Here is a 21816-nt window from a genome sequence, read left to right as displayed (position 1 = left end):
TCCAGTAAAGAACACCTCTCTTAAAGCAAATTTTTAACTTGCAATCTGATGCCCATATTTCATCCTCAGGGGAAACACTGTGAAAACAGGTGCACTATTTTATTCTATATTGTTGACTTGATTATTTTTCAGTGAGAAGAATTATAGATTTAAGTTTCCCAAAGTGTATATGACCTGATAAAAGTTTAAAAATATTTTTATTGAAATGGATAATAGGCCAGAGAAATATAGAAGTCAAGAGAAGATGGAGCAGGGCATGATGATGGACAATTTGGGATTATCAAGAGAGTTCTGCACCAAAAGGCACTATAATATTTTAGAGAATACCGAAGGAGAAAAGGAGCAATATCTGCCACCAGTTTTACCATCTTCACTCTTTTGCGTAACAATAACAATTATACTGTGTTGCAATTATATAACATTAATACCCAAGATAAAATGCTCAATGCGTAATATTTGTTATTGTGTATGAGACAATCTGCTAAGGTCTCTAAATAACTACCCCTTTTAAATCCCCTGAAACCTTATAAGAAATGTGCTATCATATATTAGATATAAATTAAATAGCATTTCTGTGTAGCCCACATAGCATTTTTTTCCTTATCCCTACATAGCATTTAAATAGAAATCTTAATATGTGATTAAAGTATTTGTATTTGGTTTTTGCAGACAGCTGGATTGGATACTCACAATACAAGAGTAAACAGTCTGAATTTTAATTTCTGTAAGGTCATCTGGAGTCTAATAAATTTCTGTAAACCTAAAAAAAAAAAATTAATTAAATAGCATATGAGAAGCATGATTATTTGGAGGAGTTAATCAATTATCTATGGTGAAGTTGTTAGTATAGGTTAGAATTAGAATTCAACCCAGGTCTGTCAGACTCCATATTTAGGCTGACCAGCCCATATTGCCTTCCCAAATTTTTTATTCTTTTGCAAAAAAACTTTTCATGTAGTAGTTCCTCCAATCTTCCCACTTCTGTAAATTAAGGTTGCTATTATTCAAAAACAGTGATCAATATTGAAGAAAAGAGATTTCTTGGACAAACCTGAGTAACTGAATTGAAACTGAAACTTTAGCATCTGTTAGATGGTGCTTGTTATTTCTGAATTAAGTTGCTACTGATTTTTTTCGGCCATGTTTCAATCCCTCTGCAGTATTTATTAACATATGTATATTTTATTTTTAAAGAAGATTACATAAATATTACATCAAAAATAAGGGATTTCCATATACCCCACCCTGTTCCCCTCCCACACTTTTTCACATAAACATCTTTAATTAATGTAGTGCATTTTTTTACAATTGATGAACACTTATTGAAGCATTACTACTAACCATGAATTCTAATTGACATTATAGTTTTCACTTTGTCCCACAAAATTTTATACATTTTGAAAAATGTATAATGGCCTATATCTGCATTTGCAATGTCCCGCAGGACAATTCCAAAGTCCCAAAAATGTCTCCATAGTACAACTATTCTTCCCTCTCCCTCACCTATGAACCTCTGGTGGCCCCTTCCTTTATATCAATGATATGTGTTCTTCCATTGCTAGAATTATACGTCGATAATAGAGTAATAATAGAATAATAATAAATCTACTTTAGTCCAGTGTTCATTCCCCAATCTTGAGGATTTGGGGATGATGATGTCCACTTTGTTTTTGATTGAGAAGGGGCCTAGACTGCTTGGGGTAGATGGATGGCACTGTCTTGCTTGCAGTTGTCGTTACCTTTTGTTTTTTGGGATGGGCATTGTCCGTTATCATCCTTTTGTTAGTTCTCCTGGGTAAGCCCAATGAAATTGAGTATAGGTGCTGCAACTCTGCTGAGATTCAGTTCTCAACTGGCATATAGACAAACTGAAGATTTAAGTCTCTAGGACACATAATTAACAAGTATAATGCTAATTATAGGTTCAAATAAAATGAGCAGAAGAGTCACGTGTAAGGAATTAAAAATGAGTGTAACTCTGTTCCTTTGGGAAGCATAAATTCCAAAGTAAGGTCTTTTTACAGGGTGCCAAATTCTTAAGATTTTCTGTCCTGTTTATAGTGTCTAGATGTTTCTGGAGCCCTCAGAAGCCCCCTTGTTTGAGACACTGTTTACTGTGACAGCCAATGAGATTCTGCTGAGACTTGCATAAGTATAACATTTGGAATGACCTCCTGACTCTCTTAGCCATAAAAACTCATTTGTACTTAGTATTCCCCCCTTTTGTTAAAGGTCTTTTTCCAAATGCATTGCTGGTTGGTGCCTGATAATAATCCTTCAATATCAGGGAGGCTCATTCCCAGGAGTCATGTCCCACATCAGGGGGATGGTAGTGAATCTATATGCTGAGTTTGGCTTAAAGAAAGGCCACATTTGAGCAACAAGGAGATTTTCAGGAGGTAACTCTTAGATAATATATAATACTAGGCTAAGTTTCAATCTCACAAGGAACAGTTCATAAGTACAATCATCAATATCAAGGGCCTGGTGTAAGGGTCTGTCCTCCTTCACTAGGCACTGTCCATGTGCTCAGGGAATTCTTGCTATCCTATTAGAGAGTGTAGCAGGACTCCCCAGGATGGGAATTCAATATTCTGTTGGTTATTGTGTGGTCTCTACTCAAGGAGACAATGCCCCATGACTACTTGAACATATTCTTATCTCTTAGAGGCATGTCCTAGGTGCACCTCTCCCCACATATCCCCCATCACCGACACCCCACACCAGTGATCCCACCTGCCACAGTTGTGACCCTTCTGTAAACATCATCACCTTTATTACATAATAAAGCCCACTATATTAATTACAATTATATTTCTTGTTTTACACGGAGGCAACTGAGGCTTAAAGAGATTAAATCATTTCTATAAAGTGTAATAGCTGGCGAGCAGCTTGAATTCACATCACCTGCCTGACATGTGCTGCTTCTGTTACAGCACAGTTATCTCTGGTTTAACTCTCCTGGAATCATGCATTTCTAACAAATGCTTCCTAATAGCTCTTTTAGACAAAAGATTATCTGCTGCTTAATTGGAAACTGCCTTCTTCAACAGCCCATTTTATGAAATAGAAATTGTCTTTATAGTTCAAGTGTCTGTATATTATGTAACTATTTGTCCCCAGTTTTCAGGCACTTGCAGATTTCAGTTTCCAGCAAGTCTGTGGAGTAAAAGCAATCTGAGTGTGTCATAAAAAGTTCTGTGATTCCATCTAACTTCATCTCTACTCTTTCCAAAAATACATTCTGTACTCCTGACAGAGCTGCCAAACTTCCATGAGTTCCCCATGCTCCATTGCATTCCATGCTTTAGTCTTGATAATTGTGGTCTCTTTTGTTAGGAAAAAAAACCCTGTTATAAGCAATATCCACTCATGCTTTAAGGACAGAAGCATGTTTCCTCTTCCCATGTCAAAACTCTCACAGCACACACAATGCTTCTTGACAACCCCTAGCAGGGTCTCCACTGTAGCCTGCCTCCCACATCAGGTGAGATAGTTCAGTCATAACCTATTGCACATACTTGTTTACAAATACTCCCTTGTTGAGGGCAGGGCTCAGGCCTTAGGTCTACCCCTTTTCCTTAGGGCCTGGTGAAGTGTCTAAATACAGTTAATGCTGAATAGATACACAGCTTTGAGGTCAGGTGAAGAGCAGTAGGAGAATTGTCTTAGTCAGCCTTCACATTTGAAACCCTTTCTAAAGTAGGCATAACCATTTCTATGTCTGAGATGATGCACCTATAAATGGGTATAGTAATTACCTTTAGTTCACAAGGTTATTGCATATGATAAAATGATATGAAGATTCTAAAGCACTTAGAAGAGTGCCTGACTCATACTAAATGCTCAATAAGTATCATTGTGATAAATAATGAAACAATTTCACAAGCTTTTAGGGATATTAGTCAATATGAAACTTTTTTTTCACTTTAAAATCAGATAATAATTTGATAAGGAATGAGAGTGTATAAGTTCTTGCAAAATCTATCTCTATGGACACTGAGAATAAGTGATAACTGTCTGTGTAAAGCAATATAGTCATAGCTGGATAGATATTCAAAGATGATGCGTCTCTGAATTGTGCATCGTAAAGAAGATGTATTATGAGTTTTATAATTTGGTTATCTTGGATTCAAATCCTAACCCCACTTAAGTCCTGAGTTTACCTTGGTCAAGACAACTTACTGCAAATTGGATAAATTTTCTTGTCTGTATGGGAATTACAAAACAGAATTCATAAAGTTATTTGACTATCGAACAAAGTTTCTAGGAAAGTATTTTCTATAGAGTAGGTTCTAAGTATATGGTAATTATCATCCACTTTTCTTTCTTTTTCCCTTCTTTTGCTTTGAGAAACATTCTCCTAAAAGAATCAACACATTGTTAATTGCCTTGGTGGAGTCTTTCAATGCTATGAACCCCTGAGGTGCTTAAAGAATAACATACACTGGGGAGAAGGAGCAGGTATAATTTCTTGGATCCTCAATGTGTACCTTCATTGGTTGTGACAGTGAAAGTTGCAGGTAAGTATCCTGATCCTGGGTGGGTATGAAATGGAATATTTCTATGCTCACAATCAGAATTGACTGCAAATGTAAGATAGCAGTAATCTTCCAGCAGATGATTGGGATATTTCTTGGAAACCTTTTTCAGGACCCATATATATAAGGTACCCATTTGTAAGCAACATCTGAAAACCTCTGGTTTTGAATTAAGTATCATACTGGTTTTGAATTAAGAAGTTTTAACCAAAAAGAAAGTGAACCATGGACTCTACCAGCAACTAATAAACTACTATAAAATAAGAAAGAGGTGGCTTTGTGGTTCTGTACTAAGTCTCTGTAGAAAGCACTACCACTTACTAACTGTTTAACTCCTAGTTACTTATTAAATATCAACTTGGTCATCTGTAAAGTCATTGTTATTAATCTGTAAACCTAATTATGATGAGTATTATAAGGAATACAAGAAATAATTCATGTGAAAGATCAAACCAGTGTATAGTTCAGAATACAGTGTTCAAAATCCTTTCCTGTAATTTTTGTAAGTGATAAAATTTCGGTATTATTATGAGAATGAGGGATCATTAGAGTCAGATAGAACTGAGTCTATGTCCAATTGCTTCCAGCTTTTTCCCATAGAAAGTCCCTTTTAGTCCTCAGAGATTCCATGTTTTAAAGCTTTTGTCCAATCATAAAAAAACACTCATATTTTGTATTGTGATTCATTTGAAATAAGCAGCCAAAGTAACCTTATAATAAATCTACTAATGAATATGAGATAAATAGTGGACTCATATATGTTTCCCATCAAAATCACATGGGGGAGACCATATTATAGTGAAGGGGAAAGAAAACAATTTAAATATAGAAATGGAATGTGTGCATTATTACCTCATGAACAGTACTGGGGAAAATTATAAAAGAGGGAAAGGCTATAAGAGATGTTAGATAAGTCAATTCCAATGTAGCAGATAGGGGAGAACCTAAAAGAAGTAAAATTATAAACAATTAAAAAAGAAAATATATGGGAGGGAGTTATGATGATACACCTGGGAAAAGATCAGAAATATGGAGGAGTAACTACAAAGAACATGAACCTGCTCTCTGTATTCTAGGAAGAGAATGGAGGACACCATGGCTGGAATGTAGCAAAGAGTAATGGGGAGAATAGTGGGAGTCAAGATCAGAGATATAAGGGCCAGGACTTACAGAGCTTTGACATTTTTGGGATGATTTTGGGATTTATTCTGAATAAATTGAGAAGTCACTAGAGGGTTCAGAGCACCAGAGTAACAGGAATCAAATGGCATTTTAGCAGGCCCACTCTGGCTCCATATTGAAAACTGACTCACCCCGTCTAAGGATTGTCAGGAACTCAATTTTGCATGAAATGCCCAGTAAATACCAATTAAGAGATGTCAAGAGGTGTACAGACTCATGGTTCTGGACCTCAAGGCAGAGAAGTGGTTAGGTGATAGAAAACCATGGCTTACTCACAAATAAAGAACATTTAAAGTCATTGGACCTGATGGGATCACCAGGGAGTGAATGTAATTGAAAAGAGAAGAGGTTCAAGGGTTGATGAGGGCACTTCAAAATTCAAAGTTTGAACCAATAATGCTGAGAACAAGAAGCAAGAGAAGTAGAAGGAATCTAAGGAAGTGAGTGTTATCCAGCTGGAGAGTGTGATAAACTGTATCAAATGTTGCATAGAGTTCAAACAAGATGAGGATTGATATTTGACTATTGGATTTAGCTGCATGGTAATCACTGGATCATAAGAAGGGCATCATTAAGGGATTATAGAAGACAAAGCCAAATTATAACAATCTTCCATTATTCTATATTTTATTCAGAAAAAGTCAACTCAATGCTAGAATGAGAAATATAGTATGAAGAGACTGTTTCCCTTGGTTCCAAGAGGAAGGGCTTGCTAAGTATAATACTCATATTTACCGTGGTTTCTGTTTATTTGACTACAAAGTGAGTTCACTTTATAGGAAGTTAGTGTGACTGGAATGTCCCCTTAAGTCAATTGTAATTGTGCTGTTTCTAGGTATATTATAGCGTATAAATTTCATTAAAATATTTTAGTTCTATATAGAGAGAATTTGGAAGAGGTTGGGCAGATTTCTGATTATCAGATGGAATATTGAGTTACATAGCCATATTCCAAAACCACGATTACAACGTGAGAAAACAGGAATTTCCATATTTTTACTTTATTTGTTTGAACAGTAATACCAATGAGAAAAAAAAAATTTGAGTAACTCAGAAATTTTTAATTTGAATATGTAATTGTAATATCTGAATGATTGTTGCAAATTGAAAAAAAATTTCAAACTTGAACACTTTGTAGTGATCGGTTCATTTTAATTTCTAGAATTACAAGTGGTATGATGTTATTTATTTATCATTTTGTCAGTTTATTCCTCACAGTGATTCAAGATGAACATCATTTTCTCTCCTCTTAGGTGAAATTCCTTATAGCCATGGAGGGGGCCAATCACACCGTGACACAGTTCATCCTGGTGGGCTTCACCACAGACCCTGTGGTGCAGCTTGTCCTGTTTGTGGTGTTCCTTGGAGTATACTCTGTGACGCTGGTGGGAAATACCACTCTCATGCTGTTAATCTGTAAGGACTCCCGGCTCCACACACCCATGTATTTTTTCATTGGGAACCTGTCTTTTCTGGATCTCTGGTATTCTTCCGTGTACACTCCAAAAATTCTAGTGACTTGCATCTCTGAAGACAAGAGCATTTCCTTTGCTGGCTGTGTAGCTCAGTTCTTATTCTCTGCTGGGCTGGCCTATAGTGAGTGTTTCCTGTTGGCTGCCATGGCTTATGACCGCTATGTGGCCATCTCAAAGCCATTGTTTTATTCCCAGGCAATGTCCATAAAGCTATGCATATTTTTGGTAGCAGCTTCATATCTTGGAGGCTTTATTAGCTCTTCCATCATCACCAAAAGAACTTTTGCCTTGAAATTCTGTGGTGATAACATCATTGATGACTTCTTCTGTGATTTGCCTCCTCTAGTAAAGCTTGCTTGTGGCAGGAAGGATAGCTATCAGGCTGTGCTTTTCTTTCTCTTGGGCTCCAATGTCATTGCCCCCACTGTGTTCATACTGGCCTCCTACCTCTTCATCATAGTCATCATCATGAGGATCCGCTCCACCCAGGGCCGCCTCAAAGCATTCTCTACCTGCTCATCCCACTTGATCTCTGTCACCTTATTCTATGGCTCTATTCTCTACACATATGCTCGCCCCCGATCTAGTTATTCATTGGAGAGGGACAAAATAGCTTCTACATTTTACACTGTGGTATTTCCCATGTTGAACCCCATGATCTATAGTCTGAGGAATAAGGATGTGAAAGAAGCTCTCAATAAACTCTTGAAATAAGTATAGATTCTCTACCTCTAAGAAAATAGAAGCACAGTTTTAATCCAGTTACTCTTATCTTAGGTAGAGTTGCCATTGTGGTCCATCCTTATCAAGGATTATTATAAAGTTACAGAATTTTGAACCTTATGATGTGTAGTCTGAAGAATAAGGATGTGAAAGAGACTTTCTATAAATTCTTGAAATACATTGATTCTCTGCCTCTAAGAATATGTAAACACATTTTTGATCAGGTTATTTTTTTTTTTAAAGATTTATTTATTTATTTAATTTCCCCCCCTCCCCTGGTTGTCTGTTCTTGGTGTCTATTTGTTGCGTCTTGTTTCTTTGTCTGCTTTTGTTTCTTTTGTCCGCTTCTGTTGTCCTCAGCGGCACAGGAAGTGTGGGCGGCGCCATTCCTGGGCAGGCTGCACTTTCTTTTCACGTTGATCAGGTTATTTTTATCTCAAGTTTTGCTCCCATTGTATAGTACATCATGGTAAATGATTCTTATAATGTTATAGAATTTTCCACCCTGACACATGGCATTCAATAGACCTAAGATCTATCCCCCAGACCATTAGCACACAGATCCAGTAGCACTCGGAATAATCTTGGTGCAAAATAGATTCAGAAGGTATGAACCCACCAACAAAAAAAAAATTAAAAAAACAAAAGAAAGAAAACCTTTTCATACTAAATAAAGGTGATGAAACAGTTTACTCTCCTTATTATCAGTGAATTTGGGCAGACTGTATCTTTATAGTCCTGGAAATTGGAACAAACTTGCTGAATTCGTTTTTAATATTTTCGTGTTATCAATAACTAGATGATGCTCATCAATTTCTATTCCCTTCTCGTTATCTAAAAATCTTTTTAGATGTGCTTTAGTCTCCAGAAGTGTTACCAAAGAGATCCAGGAGAAGTAATGAATCACCTCAATGATTCATTGACTCAGAAGACATGATTTTACCCATATATTCATGTTATATATGTTCTTCCATTAAGGAAAAATCTGTTAAGTTTCCTTCTGTTTTTATTTTCATCAATTATTATATGGACATGTGCAGTATTTTATCTGAGCCCATTTTACAATCATGTCTGTTATCCAAATCGTGACTTTCTGAACACCAAAACAAAGTTATAATGACAAGGCAGATAACAACTACGGTAAAATTAAACAAGCTGAGAAATGAAAGTCTATGGATAAATGTTATTCAAAAGTGAAAATTTTTTGTAGAAAATATGGACAGGTGGGGATATAAGAAAAAGAATGCAGCAGTCATGATTGGTTTCCTGCTAGTTTGATTGACTTTTGAAAGAAAGACAACGGTAATATAATTTATATTTATGAATTACAAATAAGTCCTTGTTCCTATCTGAGTAAACAGTAAAGGAAAAAATGCAATGATCTGTTAGTTAGCCAAGTAGTCCCAGAAAAATTAGGTTTGCCAGACAGAACAAGAAGGACCTGTTGGGATGGCTGGCCATACACACTATCTGGAGAGTGGATCCTAGGATATGTTCAGTATCAGTTTTGAAATGCAATAACCTAATAGAAACCCAATAGAAGCAATACAATTTTAAAATTTTTGATTTAGATGAATGTCCCGAAAGGTAAAATCTATTTATACCAATTTAATCATTTTCTAAAAGCTGTGATCGCTGTATTTTAAACAACTGATATTCAAATTCTTATAAAAATACATTCTTTTTAAACAATATTAACAGATTAAATCAGTAAGTTACAGTATCAGAATACTTAGTGTCATCAAAAGAAGCTATAAAATGCATAAACCAGAGGTAAACATCAGTTACTAAAAGTAAAAGTGATGTAAAGTTATATTTAAGACACTTTGTTATCATAAACTTTGAAATCTAAGTATAAAAAGGAAGCTCAAACTGATAACCAAGGATTCGTATTTTAATCATTTTAGGAGAAGAAACTAAGTGTCGTTCTCCAAACAAGAATCAATATACATTTTCCTGGCCTAAGTATATATTCATATTATTTGGTATCTGAAAATGTTATCTCAGCTCTGGATCATGTCTCTAACACAAAAACTATAGTAAAGGAATGCTGATAATAATCTTAGGAAGACAAAGACAAACACTTTGTTCATCAATATATAATTAAATATATGGCATCAATACAATTTTTGGGCTTCATTTTTGAAGAAGCTTTGGATCACAGAGAGGCTCAACAATGGCAGGGGAGGAATACTGGTGTGGGATATTATTGACAGGGGACACATGGTTGGCAGGGAGTTCTCCAGGGCATATATCCAGGGTACATACAAATATTTGGATATTTTCATAGTGGTTACAATTAAAAACAACAACTGAGGGACTGCTGAGTTCCTAGTCAGGGGAGCTCTATCACATTCCCTAAAGGGACAGCAACAATCCCCCAACTGCAATGGCAAAGACCAAAAAAAAAAAAAAAAAAGGAAGGTCCAACAATGAGCCCTTGATACTAGTGACTGTGCTTGTGAGCCTGTGCACCTGAAATAAGAACAAGGCCTAGAGCTGCAGGGTGCCTAAGAGTTACCTCCTGAGAGCCTCTGTGTTGCTCAAATGTGGCCAGTCTAGAAGCCAAAGTCAGCATGTAAATGTGTTGCCTTCCCCCCAGCGTGGGGCATGACTCCCAGTGATGAGTCTCCCCGGCGCTGAGGGATTACTACCAAGTACCAGCTGATGATGTAACTAGAAAATGACCTTGAATAAAAGGGTCAACTCAGACCAGCAGAATATCTCAGTCTACATATAATACCAGGAGTTAAAAATGCTTTTTGACCTGAATAAAAGGGGGAAATGGGAAGGACAAATGAGTTTATATGGCTATGAGTCTCCAAAAAGAGCCAAGATCAGAGGGGTTGCCCTTATGCACACCTCAGCAGAGTCCCAGAGACAGATGAAGTAGATACCTCAGGTATTGGTTCTTCTGAGGGCTACAGAGATGCACAGGTTCTATGGTCATGGCAGATGGAGTTCAATGCCATGTCAGCTGGCCCTACTTTGGAGTCTGTGTTTCCGTGTGATGGAACTGGACTCAGATGTGATCTTTGTTCACAAGCCTCTCCTGTTATTTTTACTGGACCTGTGGTTGGTGCTGGGGTTTAGTGTATACCCAGGGGACCTGAATCTCTGGACTGACCATGTGATAGCCAGTCCCTGAGCCTCAACAGACTTGCAACTCCTACACTCTGGTTTATTGGACTTACCCCACTCACCTAAGATGGAGGTGAAGAAGGTCAACCACCACACCAGGGAGCCAAGAGTGCCTACAACTGAAAGCAGGAGAATTGCATCCAGCATCCATGTGGAATCTAAGCCCCCTCTTGATATAGATGTGGAGTGGACACAACCATTCCAGAATCCACAGGATGGAGGAATAGAGTATGGATTGGAGTGGACTTACTGATATTCTATTCATGAACTATTGTGATTAGTAATCGAAGAAAATGTGACATTGGTCTGGAGAAAGTGGCCATGGTGGCTGCTGGAGTTAGGGAGAGGGAGGAAGAGATGTGATGTGGGGGCATTTTCGGGACTTAGACTTTTCCTGGATGGTGCTGTGGGGACAGTTACTGGAAATTGTATGTCCTCCCATGGCCCACTGGGTGGACTGTAGGAGAGTGTGGGCTATGGTGTGAACCATTGACCATGAGGTGCAGAGTGCTCAGAGATGTATTCACCAAACGCAATGAATGTCTCATGATGATGGAGGAGGTTGTTGTTACAGGGGGAGGAGTGAGGTGAGGGGGGTGGGGGGTATATCAGATCTCATATTTTTTTTAATGTAACATTAAAAAAATAAATAAAGACAAAAAAAGAAAAAAAAACTTTAGAATATGTGTAAATGTAAATTTAACAATATGTTTTTAATCACTGTATTGGAAATATTTCATCTATTATTTACAATTTTAGAGCATTCAAAAGAAGCTGCCATATTAATTTGAAATTGACATATAAATTCACTATGAATTTAGTGACTCTAATTATAATAAATGAAATTTAAAACCTCAAGAGAAAGTGGTTTATGAGTTTAATGAATTAAACTTGATACAAAGTAAAAATGTTTATGGGTGTCCATACAAAAATCTTATGAAAATAATCTTCTACATAGAAAATGAAAAACTCTTGGTGGTCTTTCACAGAATAGATGACAGGCCAGGAGAATTTCTGGATTTCAGGCTTCTTGCTATCCTCCAAATTACTTTATAATGGTTCTTGCATGCATAGTCAGCTTTGTGTCTGAACAAAAAACCAAAGGAAGTGAAGAAACATGGATCTATATAGCTGAGATATACAAAACTATAACTACTACTATGTCTACCTATAACTAATAACAAATACTAATTGTTGTCTACCTGCCTACTTCATGGTTCTGGTCTATTCATTCTTTCCCAATATCTCAGCTGAGTTGGGGATATTTAACTGATAAAATATTCCAACAATATTCCATCTTGTTTTTATTGAGTGTTTGTATGTTTCCTTTGAAAGGGAGGACTAAAGGGGTATTAAGAGATACATGGTTAAATACCCAGATTCAAAACATAGCTTTCCTGGAACATTTTTATAGTACATACTTATTTCCCCTTGATTATTGGGATCAATGACCCTGCTCAGTAGAGCGATCTCTGCTGGTTCAGTGCAGGAAGATTCCAATATGGCCAGTGAGGATCCTTAGACTCCTTTATCAAAACATTGATAATGTTCCTTTGGAGAAGTATTCCTCCCTTAAATGAATAGGTTTCTTAATTCAATGAGGCTAAGATTATTGTGAAAGGAAACACAATTCTATAAGCCATTTTATGTAAAATAAAAGAGACTGTGTAATTCTGGGATCTCCTAGAATAAACAACAGGATGGGATTAAATGTGCAAAGATTTGATTAGGGGAAACAAATTTATTCAGGACAAATTGGAAAGGAGATAAAAATGTCCAGGAGTGGCATCAGAACAATATGCAAGTCTGACACCAAATGAAGGAGCAAGGGATGGAAGGATGGATACAAGCATCCTAGATTATTGTGTAGTCTAAAGATAGTTCAGCAAGTTAGTGGAAAGTCCGTGAGTCAAGGTCATCTGCGAGAGGAGTTTAGTGTCTACAAGAAACAAGCCTGCATTTGTATCCCTGCCATACTCACTCATTGGCTGGCAACAGGCTGTGGGAAGCATGCATTTGATGTGGAAATCATTTCAGAGCTCAACATCTAAGTCCTCTGGTCAATTATACTCTTTGTATTTGGAAATCTGCAAGGCTCATTTTCCCAGCCACTGCAAGAAACATGTCTGCTTGATACCCTTAGCTCCTTCTTAGCTAGTTCTCGATAAGGAAAGATGGCATCATACATTGTCTGCCATTATATAAAGCATATACCACAATTGGAGAAACCTCAAAAATCACTACTGAGCCTTCCTCTATGTATTCTATAATTATATCAAACCTATTACTTTTTGATGTTGGGATAATAGTAAAATAAATGAATTCAGTAGACAAGAGGCCTGGTTGCTAATCTTTGCCATATCATGAATTCATCAACCCCAGTTAATGTCTGGTGGGATACTGTGCTGTTGAATGTGGCATTATAAAGTCTACATCTAGAAATGATGACAGGAAAAAGGCAGTGATAAAATGGATACATAGAGCAAATATGTCTAAAAAATTGCCATTTTAGATTAGCAGGATTTAGTCTAATCTAATCAACCTACTAGTCTAGTGGGTCACCAGTCCTCCAGGAAAATGATAGTATATCAAAGGCACAATGAACATCTATACATTGTCAAAGATTTCCACTATTGACTAAAATGTGCCTGTCTCTCAAGTTACTCTGCAAACCCAGTAACCTCAAGGTACATTGCTTATCCTTCAAAGACTGAAACTGCTTAACACTATCTTGAGCCTGTTCAATTGCATAGTTTTTGAGGATTTAAATGAGTTAAATATGATTACCACAAAAAGCTACAACCTCAACATCCATCAAGACCAATGAGTACATTCTCCATGGCAGTTGTCCCCTGTACTTGAATATCATCAACACCCTTAGCAGGGAAATACCTCACTAAATAAGGGGATTTGCACAAACACAAGTCAAGTTATTGCTTTGAATGTGCATAGATGTGTCATTCAAACAAGTGTTTGAAGAAAACACTAACCTCTGCACCTTCTCCCTAGGGATGCAGGGTTTCATTTTGTTCATTATCTTGGCAAAGGGTCTCTACAGGGAGCAATTTTAGGGAATTCTAGTTGATCTTTTGAACAATTTTCCTCATTCTAAGGATCAGAGAAAGAGACTTAATATGAAAATTCTGATTGAAACTATTAAATACATATCTAATTGATATATCTGCATCTGAGTAAATAAAGACAGCTTATGTATCTGGTCCTAATGGGCCCACTGATAGATGCACTCAGGCCAAAAATATTAGCAATAATCCAGAGTGTGGATATCAGTGGTGTTTTTCAATCACTAGAAATCAGTGGCAGTTAAGAATCAGTAAACACTAACTTGGGGAAGGACTAAATATTTCTCTGAATATTAGCTGCAACCTGTCCTAGAAAATTCTTTGAGAAAGATGTACGGTATACACTTTGGCTTATGGTCCTTCCTCAGTCAAAGAGTCTAGAATATAAACTGGCTAAGTTCAGAGAATTCAATAGAGGTTATGATTCTCTACTGGGACAACATGAGTTAGTTTTCAGCCAAATAAAAATGGAATATTTCTTCATTGTAAGAAAATTGACAAATAAGTTGATTTCCCATCTATTCAATTCCTTAGGAACCATTTGATCCATGAGTCATTGCTACAAAAGTCTGCACAAGAAAACATATTGATTACAAACTTGACTTTGTGGTTTTTCTTGATAATTACTACTGTCTTGTCACTGGGGGTTACATACTTCCACCTCTCTGCTATCTTTTTGGGAATCCAATTCCACTGAAGCTTCCCATCATCTCTAGCGTACTTTTGGTAACCACAACAGTTTTACAAGGATGCTGATGACCCCATTAACAATGTACTGCCATCAACTCTATTCATTTTCACACTCAAACTGAATCATTTTTTCTCTGTCCTTTGCTCCTATAATCCTTCCTTGTAAATATTTCCAAATTATTGCCAATACCAATTGGTGAGTCATGAAATCTTTCCAGATCAGACATGGTGATACTTCATAGTCTGAGATATATAGATTTATAAATTTTACCATTAGCTCAAAAGCAGTGAGGAATGTTTGGTAAAGGTGTTGTGAAGAATCATATCATTGGATAAAGCAACAATCTATTTTTCAGGCCGTCAACATCTCACATAACCATCCTCTCACTTGAAGACAAAATCAAATGGTCTATATATCACAGAGTTGGAAACACAAAACAAGAAAGGAGAAATCTTGTTCTCCATTTATATTATGAGTATATCATTTTTATTACAAATAGAAATGTTTTCTTCTGCTTTTGGAGAAATATTCTCCAGATGAGATAAGAATAGCAAACTCAAACAGTAAAATGAATCAGATAGAATTTTCTTTTCTCAGATGGAATTCTTTTTGGCCTTTTCATAATCTTTCCAAGCCTCATTTATTATTCAAAACCTTATATTCCATCTGCTCCCAAATCATCTGATTCTGGTTTTGTTCTACAACTAACAGAGCAGCTTGATGCAAAACACAAGTAGAAAGCAGTGGAGGGCACTCCTTCATGTGATACCCCTCTAGACTACAGGGAAAGCTGCTTGTGCTTCTTCAGTGGCATCTTAATGCCACTTTCTTAGGTTTCATCCTAAAGAACAATCACTATGCCACAAAACAACAAAAATTGTCATGGAGCACACTAATTTCAAATTCTTCCAGCTTCACTGCTACCACATTGAGGGATCTTGGGCACTTTCTTTATGCAAAAGATGAACATAATGATAGAAACAGTATGCAGATTTTTTTTCAGGTTTAAATCAAATAGTGTATGTAAAGCATTTGTGATAATATCTACACCTATGGAGCAATCCATATAACAGCAAGTATTATTAATAGCCCTGCAACTCACAATGATGCTTTATTTATGTGGAATTCACTTCTCTAATAATACACATTACAGGAAAATATAATTAATAAAGTGATTCCAGACAAGTCAAAGTTACAAGGTCTATTCACTGAGACCCCTTAGCCCCCACTTTGTGCCTATTCACTCTTGGTTTTTATACTGTTAATATGTTTGGCTAATTTCATCCAGGCCTTAGCAGATTAAAAGCAGCAATTGAGAGAGATATGGAATAAGAAGGAAACTTAAAGGCTGGCAGAGGAACATTTGCCAGTAGAAGTTGTCAATCATTGATGCATTTTCTCATTCTCTTATACTTTCCTTTTTATTTCTTCATTTCAAAAATATCTTTTTTATAATCTAGTACATGCCAAAAGCTAGACATAAACTGGTAAACATAACCAACATACTCTATGCCCTCAGAGAACTTACATACCAGTAGAAAATTTCAGTAAAGACTAATTAGTTCCAGAGAAAAAGGGGAATCATAGGAGGACATTTAAGAACTAAGAACTTGCAGGTCATGAAAAGACTGTTATGCAAAAAAAAAAAATCTTTCAAATAATACTGAATATCATATAATAGGTTTTAGAGAGTTTTCCTATATTTTTATTGAAACCGATAAAATCATTTGTCTACCACCCTAATAAATCAAGGCTTTCAAATCAAATAATTCTGTGAACTGGTAAACTAAATATTCCAAAATAACAAATCTAGGGAAAAGGGAAGGATAGAACAGAAATGAAGAGAGAGAAGCGAAATTACAGTCATGTTTTCAACAAGAATAACAGGAAAGAGTATTTCCAAGTTCATTTTCAAGTCTTCCAAACCACCGTTAAGAAGTTCTAGTGCAAATAAGAAATAATTTAGTGACTTTTAAGAAGTGATGAAAATGACAGAAAATGATATCAGCAGTGAGTTTCTCAGTTGACAAGTATCATGAAACACTGTCAGGAACCATATAGCTAGTGGTGAAGTGGATAAGGTTAGATGCCTAGCTCCACCACTTGTAGCCAAGAGGTTTCATGCTATTTACCTCACCAGTCTGTGCCTCATTTTCCTCATCTGTAAAATGGGACAACAGTACCGCCTATTTCATAGGTTTGGTGGACAGATTAAAAGATAAAATACACGTCCAGTGCCTAAAACATAATGAGGCAGATAGTATAGGCTCAGTACGTGCTAACTATTATCATTAGGCATTTGATTCTCATTGGATGCTTGTTAAGTGGGCAGAGAGGTATTATGGCACCCTCTTGAATAAGACAGTGACTTAGTCTTCAAGACATTGAACAACTTGACTGAGATGACCCGCGGAATTGCTAAATATATTTGCAAGCTCTGTAAATAATAAGACCATACCAAAAATAAGGCTAATTTTCAGAGGCATAAATTTATTTGTAGAATTCTGTATTCACCAAGGAATATTAATATATACCTTGGTATGACTTCTGAATATCATCTTATCTTTATTTTGAAGATTAAATCATCCCTCTGGTTTCCGCTGAATGCACAGTCACATATAAACCATCCTATAGCTCTTTAGTGTATATATACTCTAAGAGCAAGTTGGATTTCTTCATCTGGATTAGCTGATATTTGACCCCTTACTGTATGGGAAAAGTGGAGTGGTGGTACTGGATATTGAAAGGAATTGTATGAATTTATCAGGCAACTTCTTAAGTGCAGTCATTAAAAGATATTTATTCAGAGTAAAGGTGGTTCCCGCAGGTAAGGGTAAGTTAGGGACTACTTCTTCAGGAAGCGTTTTTGTTGTTAGTCTTATCCTTGACTTCCTAAAACCCTTATGACATGTTTTATGTTCCCAACTCTTCCTCCCACCAATTCTCTCAGCCTGTCACAGAACCTCTGACAATTTTAGCATTTAACTGGTATTACAACTTTTCTGTCCTTGCAATCAGGTCCTAGCTTGGACCTCAAACAAATCTTTTAAAGGACTACCAGCAATTAGAAACTCCTTCAATGGTGCAAGTGGAGGTTTCCAATTGCCCTTTCAAATTCACAATAGGATATTAACAGTATTCAATCCAGAAGACCCCTAATTTTTAGAATCAATTTTATAATGGTAGTAATTCATACCTTAACCAAATGGTCTTTCAGTGCCTTGGTGTCTACCTACATTTATGAATAACATCACTGGGAATAATTTAAATTATGATGCTATTACATGCTATGGATTACCAGTGATCTATTTATACAATAAGAGACTTTTCTGCATCCTCCTTAAATATGGGAAAAAATTAATCCCAGAATTCCTTTTTGATGGATTGATTCTAGGGCCATTCCTAATATCACTACTATATCCACAGAATCCTGTAAGGAAGCACAGGCAACTCAAATTGGAAAATTTAAGAATTAGTAAAGGAACCAATTACGAAGTTGTGAACAGAGTATTGGAAAATTTTAAAAGATGCAATAGTCCTTTGCTATGGAGTTTTACTATATCTAGGATTGAAGGGAATGTGGAAAGAGAAGTTACCAGAATTATCAGAAGATATTGTGCTTGGCAGAAGGACTAAAACTGTGGCTTTGGTCAAGAGGTGGCTATGGCTCTCACTATCTTTGTAGGGAATGAGACTTGGATTGAGAACCGTGACCTCAATCTTTTTTTTTTCCTTTCAATTCCTCCTACATTACCCCAAATTAATTGATACAATCCATAAAAGTTGATCTTCTGGAGCACAAAGCAGAATGAAAAAAGTGTAAGAATAGATCTACAGGGGAAAATGAAAGATGTCAGTACATTAAAGAAATACCAATATCTATACATTTAGTAATATTTAAAGGTATATATAAGAATATATAAAGGCGGTGTACATGTATATATATTATATTTTCTTTTGAGGTCATCAAAACTCAACATAAAATGTGAAGGGTATATGACTGAATTCATCTATCAATGGGGTATCACAATCTCCAAACAAAACTTGTAGCGTCTTATTAAATAAGATTGACCCAACTTTCTCAATGAATAGTTTTGTTTAATTGTCTTGATAGCCATTCCCCCAAGCTGGAAAACCATGAGGAATTCCTTGAATCTAATACGCTTGTGATCCAAAAACTGGAAAGATTCTGGAACTATTTAATTTGAATGTTGGAATTTTAGAATGTGGCTGCAAATATTTGGTAAGTTGTGTGTTTCAGGTACTACTGGTCCCACAAAAATTTTGTTTTATTCCCATAATGATTCTATAGCAGTTTACATATGGTATGTGAGAGGAGTTATAAAGCCTCTTTCCGCAACCCATATATTAGTCAGTGTTCTCTAGGGAAATAGTACTGATAGGCTATATCTTTACATATTATGAGATTTTTATAAAAATAGTCTCATGTGGCTGTGGGGAATGCACAAGTCCAAATTCTGTCTGGCAGGCTGCAAGCTGGGAAATCCAATAAAGGTTTTCAATGAATTCCCTAGGAAAATCTGGTGGACTGAAATAACTGAAATAGAGATGGAAAGTCTCTCTTCTGACTGCTGAAATCACCATTTCTCATCTTAAAACCTTCAACTGATTGGATAAGATGTCTCTCACTGTTATAGGCAAACTCAGTTGATTATAAATGTAATTAGCCATAAGTGCTGTATTAGTCAGGGTTCTCTAGGGAAACAGAATCAATAGGAGATGTCTATCACTAGTAAGAGATTTTATAAGAGTGTCTCATGTGACAGTGAGGATGCACAAGTCCAGGTTCTGCAGGCAATAAAGGGGACCCAATGAAAGTTCAATGAAGGTCCTTGATGAGTTTTTGGGAGATGTTGGCTGTTGAAACATGAGCTGGGAAATTCTCCCTGATTGCTGGAATCATTTCACCCTTTAAGGCATTCAACTGATGGGATACAGCATAATTCATTGCTAATGGCAATCTCTCTGATATATGTAAATATAATCAGCTATCTATATAGTAAAATCACTGGAGATAAAGTTCATAAATGTCCTTGTATTACAGTTAGTCCAGTGCTTGATTAACCAAACAACTGGGCAAAATTACCTGGGTGGTTTGACACATTAGTCTAACCCCACAGTCCACCCCTTGTCAACTTGGCAACCATACACAGCACCTTAAACCATTCTTAGTCTCTAAGTAAAAACTGTAACAGACATGTATATATATATATTTCTGCCTAACAAGGTTCAACTCTCCTGCGTACAACCAGAAACATATTAATTCCCTACAGAATAGGGTTCAATTTCTCGAGTAATATTCACTCTTAAACATCTTAAACTTGACATCCTCAAATATGACATGAAACTGATACAAGTTGTCATATGATAAGGGAAAAGTTTGGGGAAGAAGACAAAGAAATTTGTTTTATGTACATAGACAATCATAATCATAACAAAAAAAGGAAGAAAGATTCATGACCATTACAGTCCTCATTTCTGTTACTTGTCAAATTATCGAAGTTCGTATCTATCACTACCTTCTTCCACTACCCATTCCATGTTGGTGTTACCCTCAGCAAGCACTTCTGCTGGCCATAATTCTTTGCCAAGTGGGATGACCCAAACTTAAGGAATTGTGCCATATTGGTGACTGTGTGTGGGTCCCTGTTGTTGGCAGATTGGGCACTCAGCAGTGACTGTAGCCAAGCCAGCCTTGATAAGGGGAAGTTCATGTTGCTTAGCCCATGCATAACCACCATCCCTACCTCCATAGCCACTTTGTTCATGAGCCCACTGGGCAATGACAGGTGTGGCTGGGGAAAGAGGCTGAACCTTAGCCAAAGAATGGGTCATCTTATCCATTTGATTATTAAAATCTTCCTCTACTGAAGTTACCACCTGGTGTGCATTCATGTGGAACACAAAAATTTTCATGTTTTTTGCCCACTCAAAAAGGTCAGTCCACATACATCTTTCCCAGACCTCCTTGTCACCCATTTTCCAATCATGTTCCTTCCAAGTCCCTGCACATCCAGCCAAACCATTGATAACAGCCCATGAATCAGTGTACAAATGCACCTCTGGCCATTTCTTCTTCCAAGCAAAATGAACAACCAGGTGCACTGCTCAAAGTTCTGCCTACTGGGAGGATTTTCCCTCACCACTGTCCTTCAGTGATGTCCCAGAAAGGGGCTGCAGTGCTGCAGTTGTCCACGTTCATGTGGTAACTGCATTTTGTACAGAGCCATCTGTAAACCAGGCCCAAGTTTTCTCAGCCTTATTCAATTGCTTGTAAGGGACTCCCCAAGAGGCCAAAACTGTGGGCTGGAAAAGAGAAGGTAACATGGCAGGGTATGACCAAGGGCATTTGGGCTACTTCCTCATGTAACTTACTTGTGCCTTTAGGACCCACTCCAGCACCTATCTCATATATACCTTTTCCATTTTATCATGGAGTGCTGCTGTGCATGCCCAACTTCATGGTTTGGTGGATCTGACAATACCCAGCTCATGACAGGCAACTCAGGTTTCATGGTAACTTGATGGCCCATGGTTAGATGTCCAGTCTTTACAAAGGCCCAGTAGCAGGCCGAAAGCTGTTTCTCAAAAGGAGAATAACAATCTGCAGATGATGGCCGGGCTTTGATCCAAAAGCCTAAGGGTTTACATTGTGATTCTCCTACAGGGGTCTGTCAAAGGCTTCAGACAGCATCTCTATTTGGCACTGAAACTTCCAACATCATTAGATCTGCTGGATCATATGGCCCTAGTGGTAGTGAAGCTTGCACAGCAGCCAGGACCTGTTGCAGAGCCTCCTCTTGTCCCAGTCCTCAAACTAAAGTAGCAGATTTTCTGGTCACTTGGTAAATGGGCTGGGATAGCATGTCTAAATGGGGAATGTGTTGTCTTCAAAATCCGAAGAGACCAACTAAGCATTGTGCCTCTTTTTTGGTCCTATGATGCGCCAGATGCAGGAGCTT

At 37.0% G+C, this 21816-nt stretch overlaps 1 protein-coding gene across 1 annotated transcript; it reads left to right on the top strand.

The window, feature by feature from the left end:
- The first annotated feature begins 6994 nt into the window (after nt 1-6994).
- LOC101428993 (olfactory receptor 9G19-like) lies at nt 6995-7912 on the top strand. The gene has a single exon (XM_004471015.1). It carries the CDS (start codon nt 6995-6997, stop codon nt 7910-7912), a length of 918 nt encoding a protein of 305 aa, XP_004471072.1.
- Nucleotides 7913-21816: the final 13904 nt, after the last annotated feature.

The sequence above is a fragment of the Dasypus novemcinctus genome, chromosome 10, assembly GCF_030445035.2.
Source record: "Dasypus novemcinctus isolate mDasNov1 chromosome 10, mDasNov1.1.hap2, whole genome shotgun sequence".
In the NCBI taxonomy this organism is placed as follows: Eukaryota; Metazoa; Chordata; class Mammalia; order Cingulata; family Dasypodidae; genus Dasypus; species Dasypus novemcinctus.
This window is presented reverse-complemented; position numbering and strand designations above follow the sequence as displayed.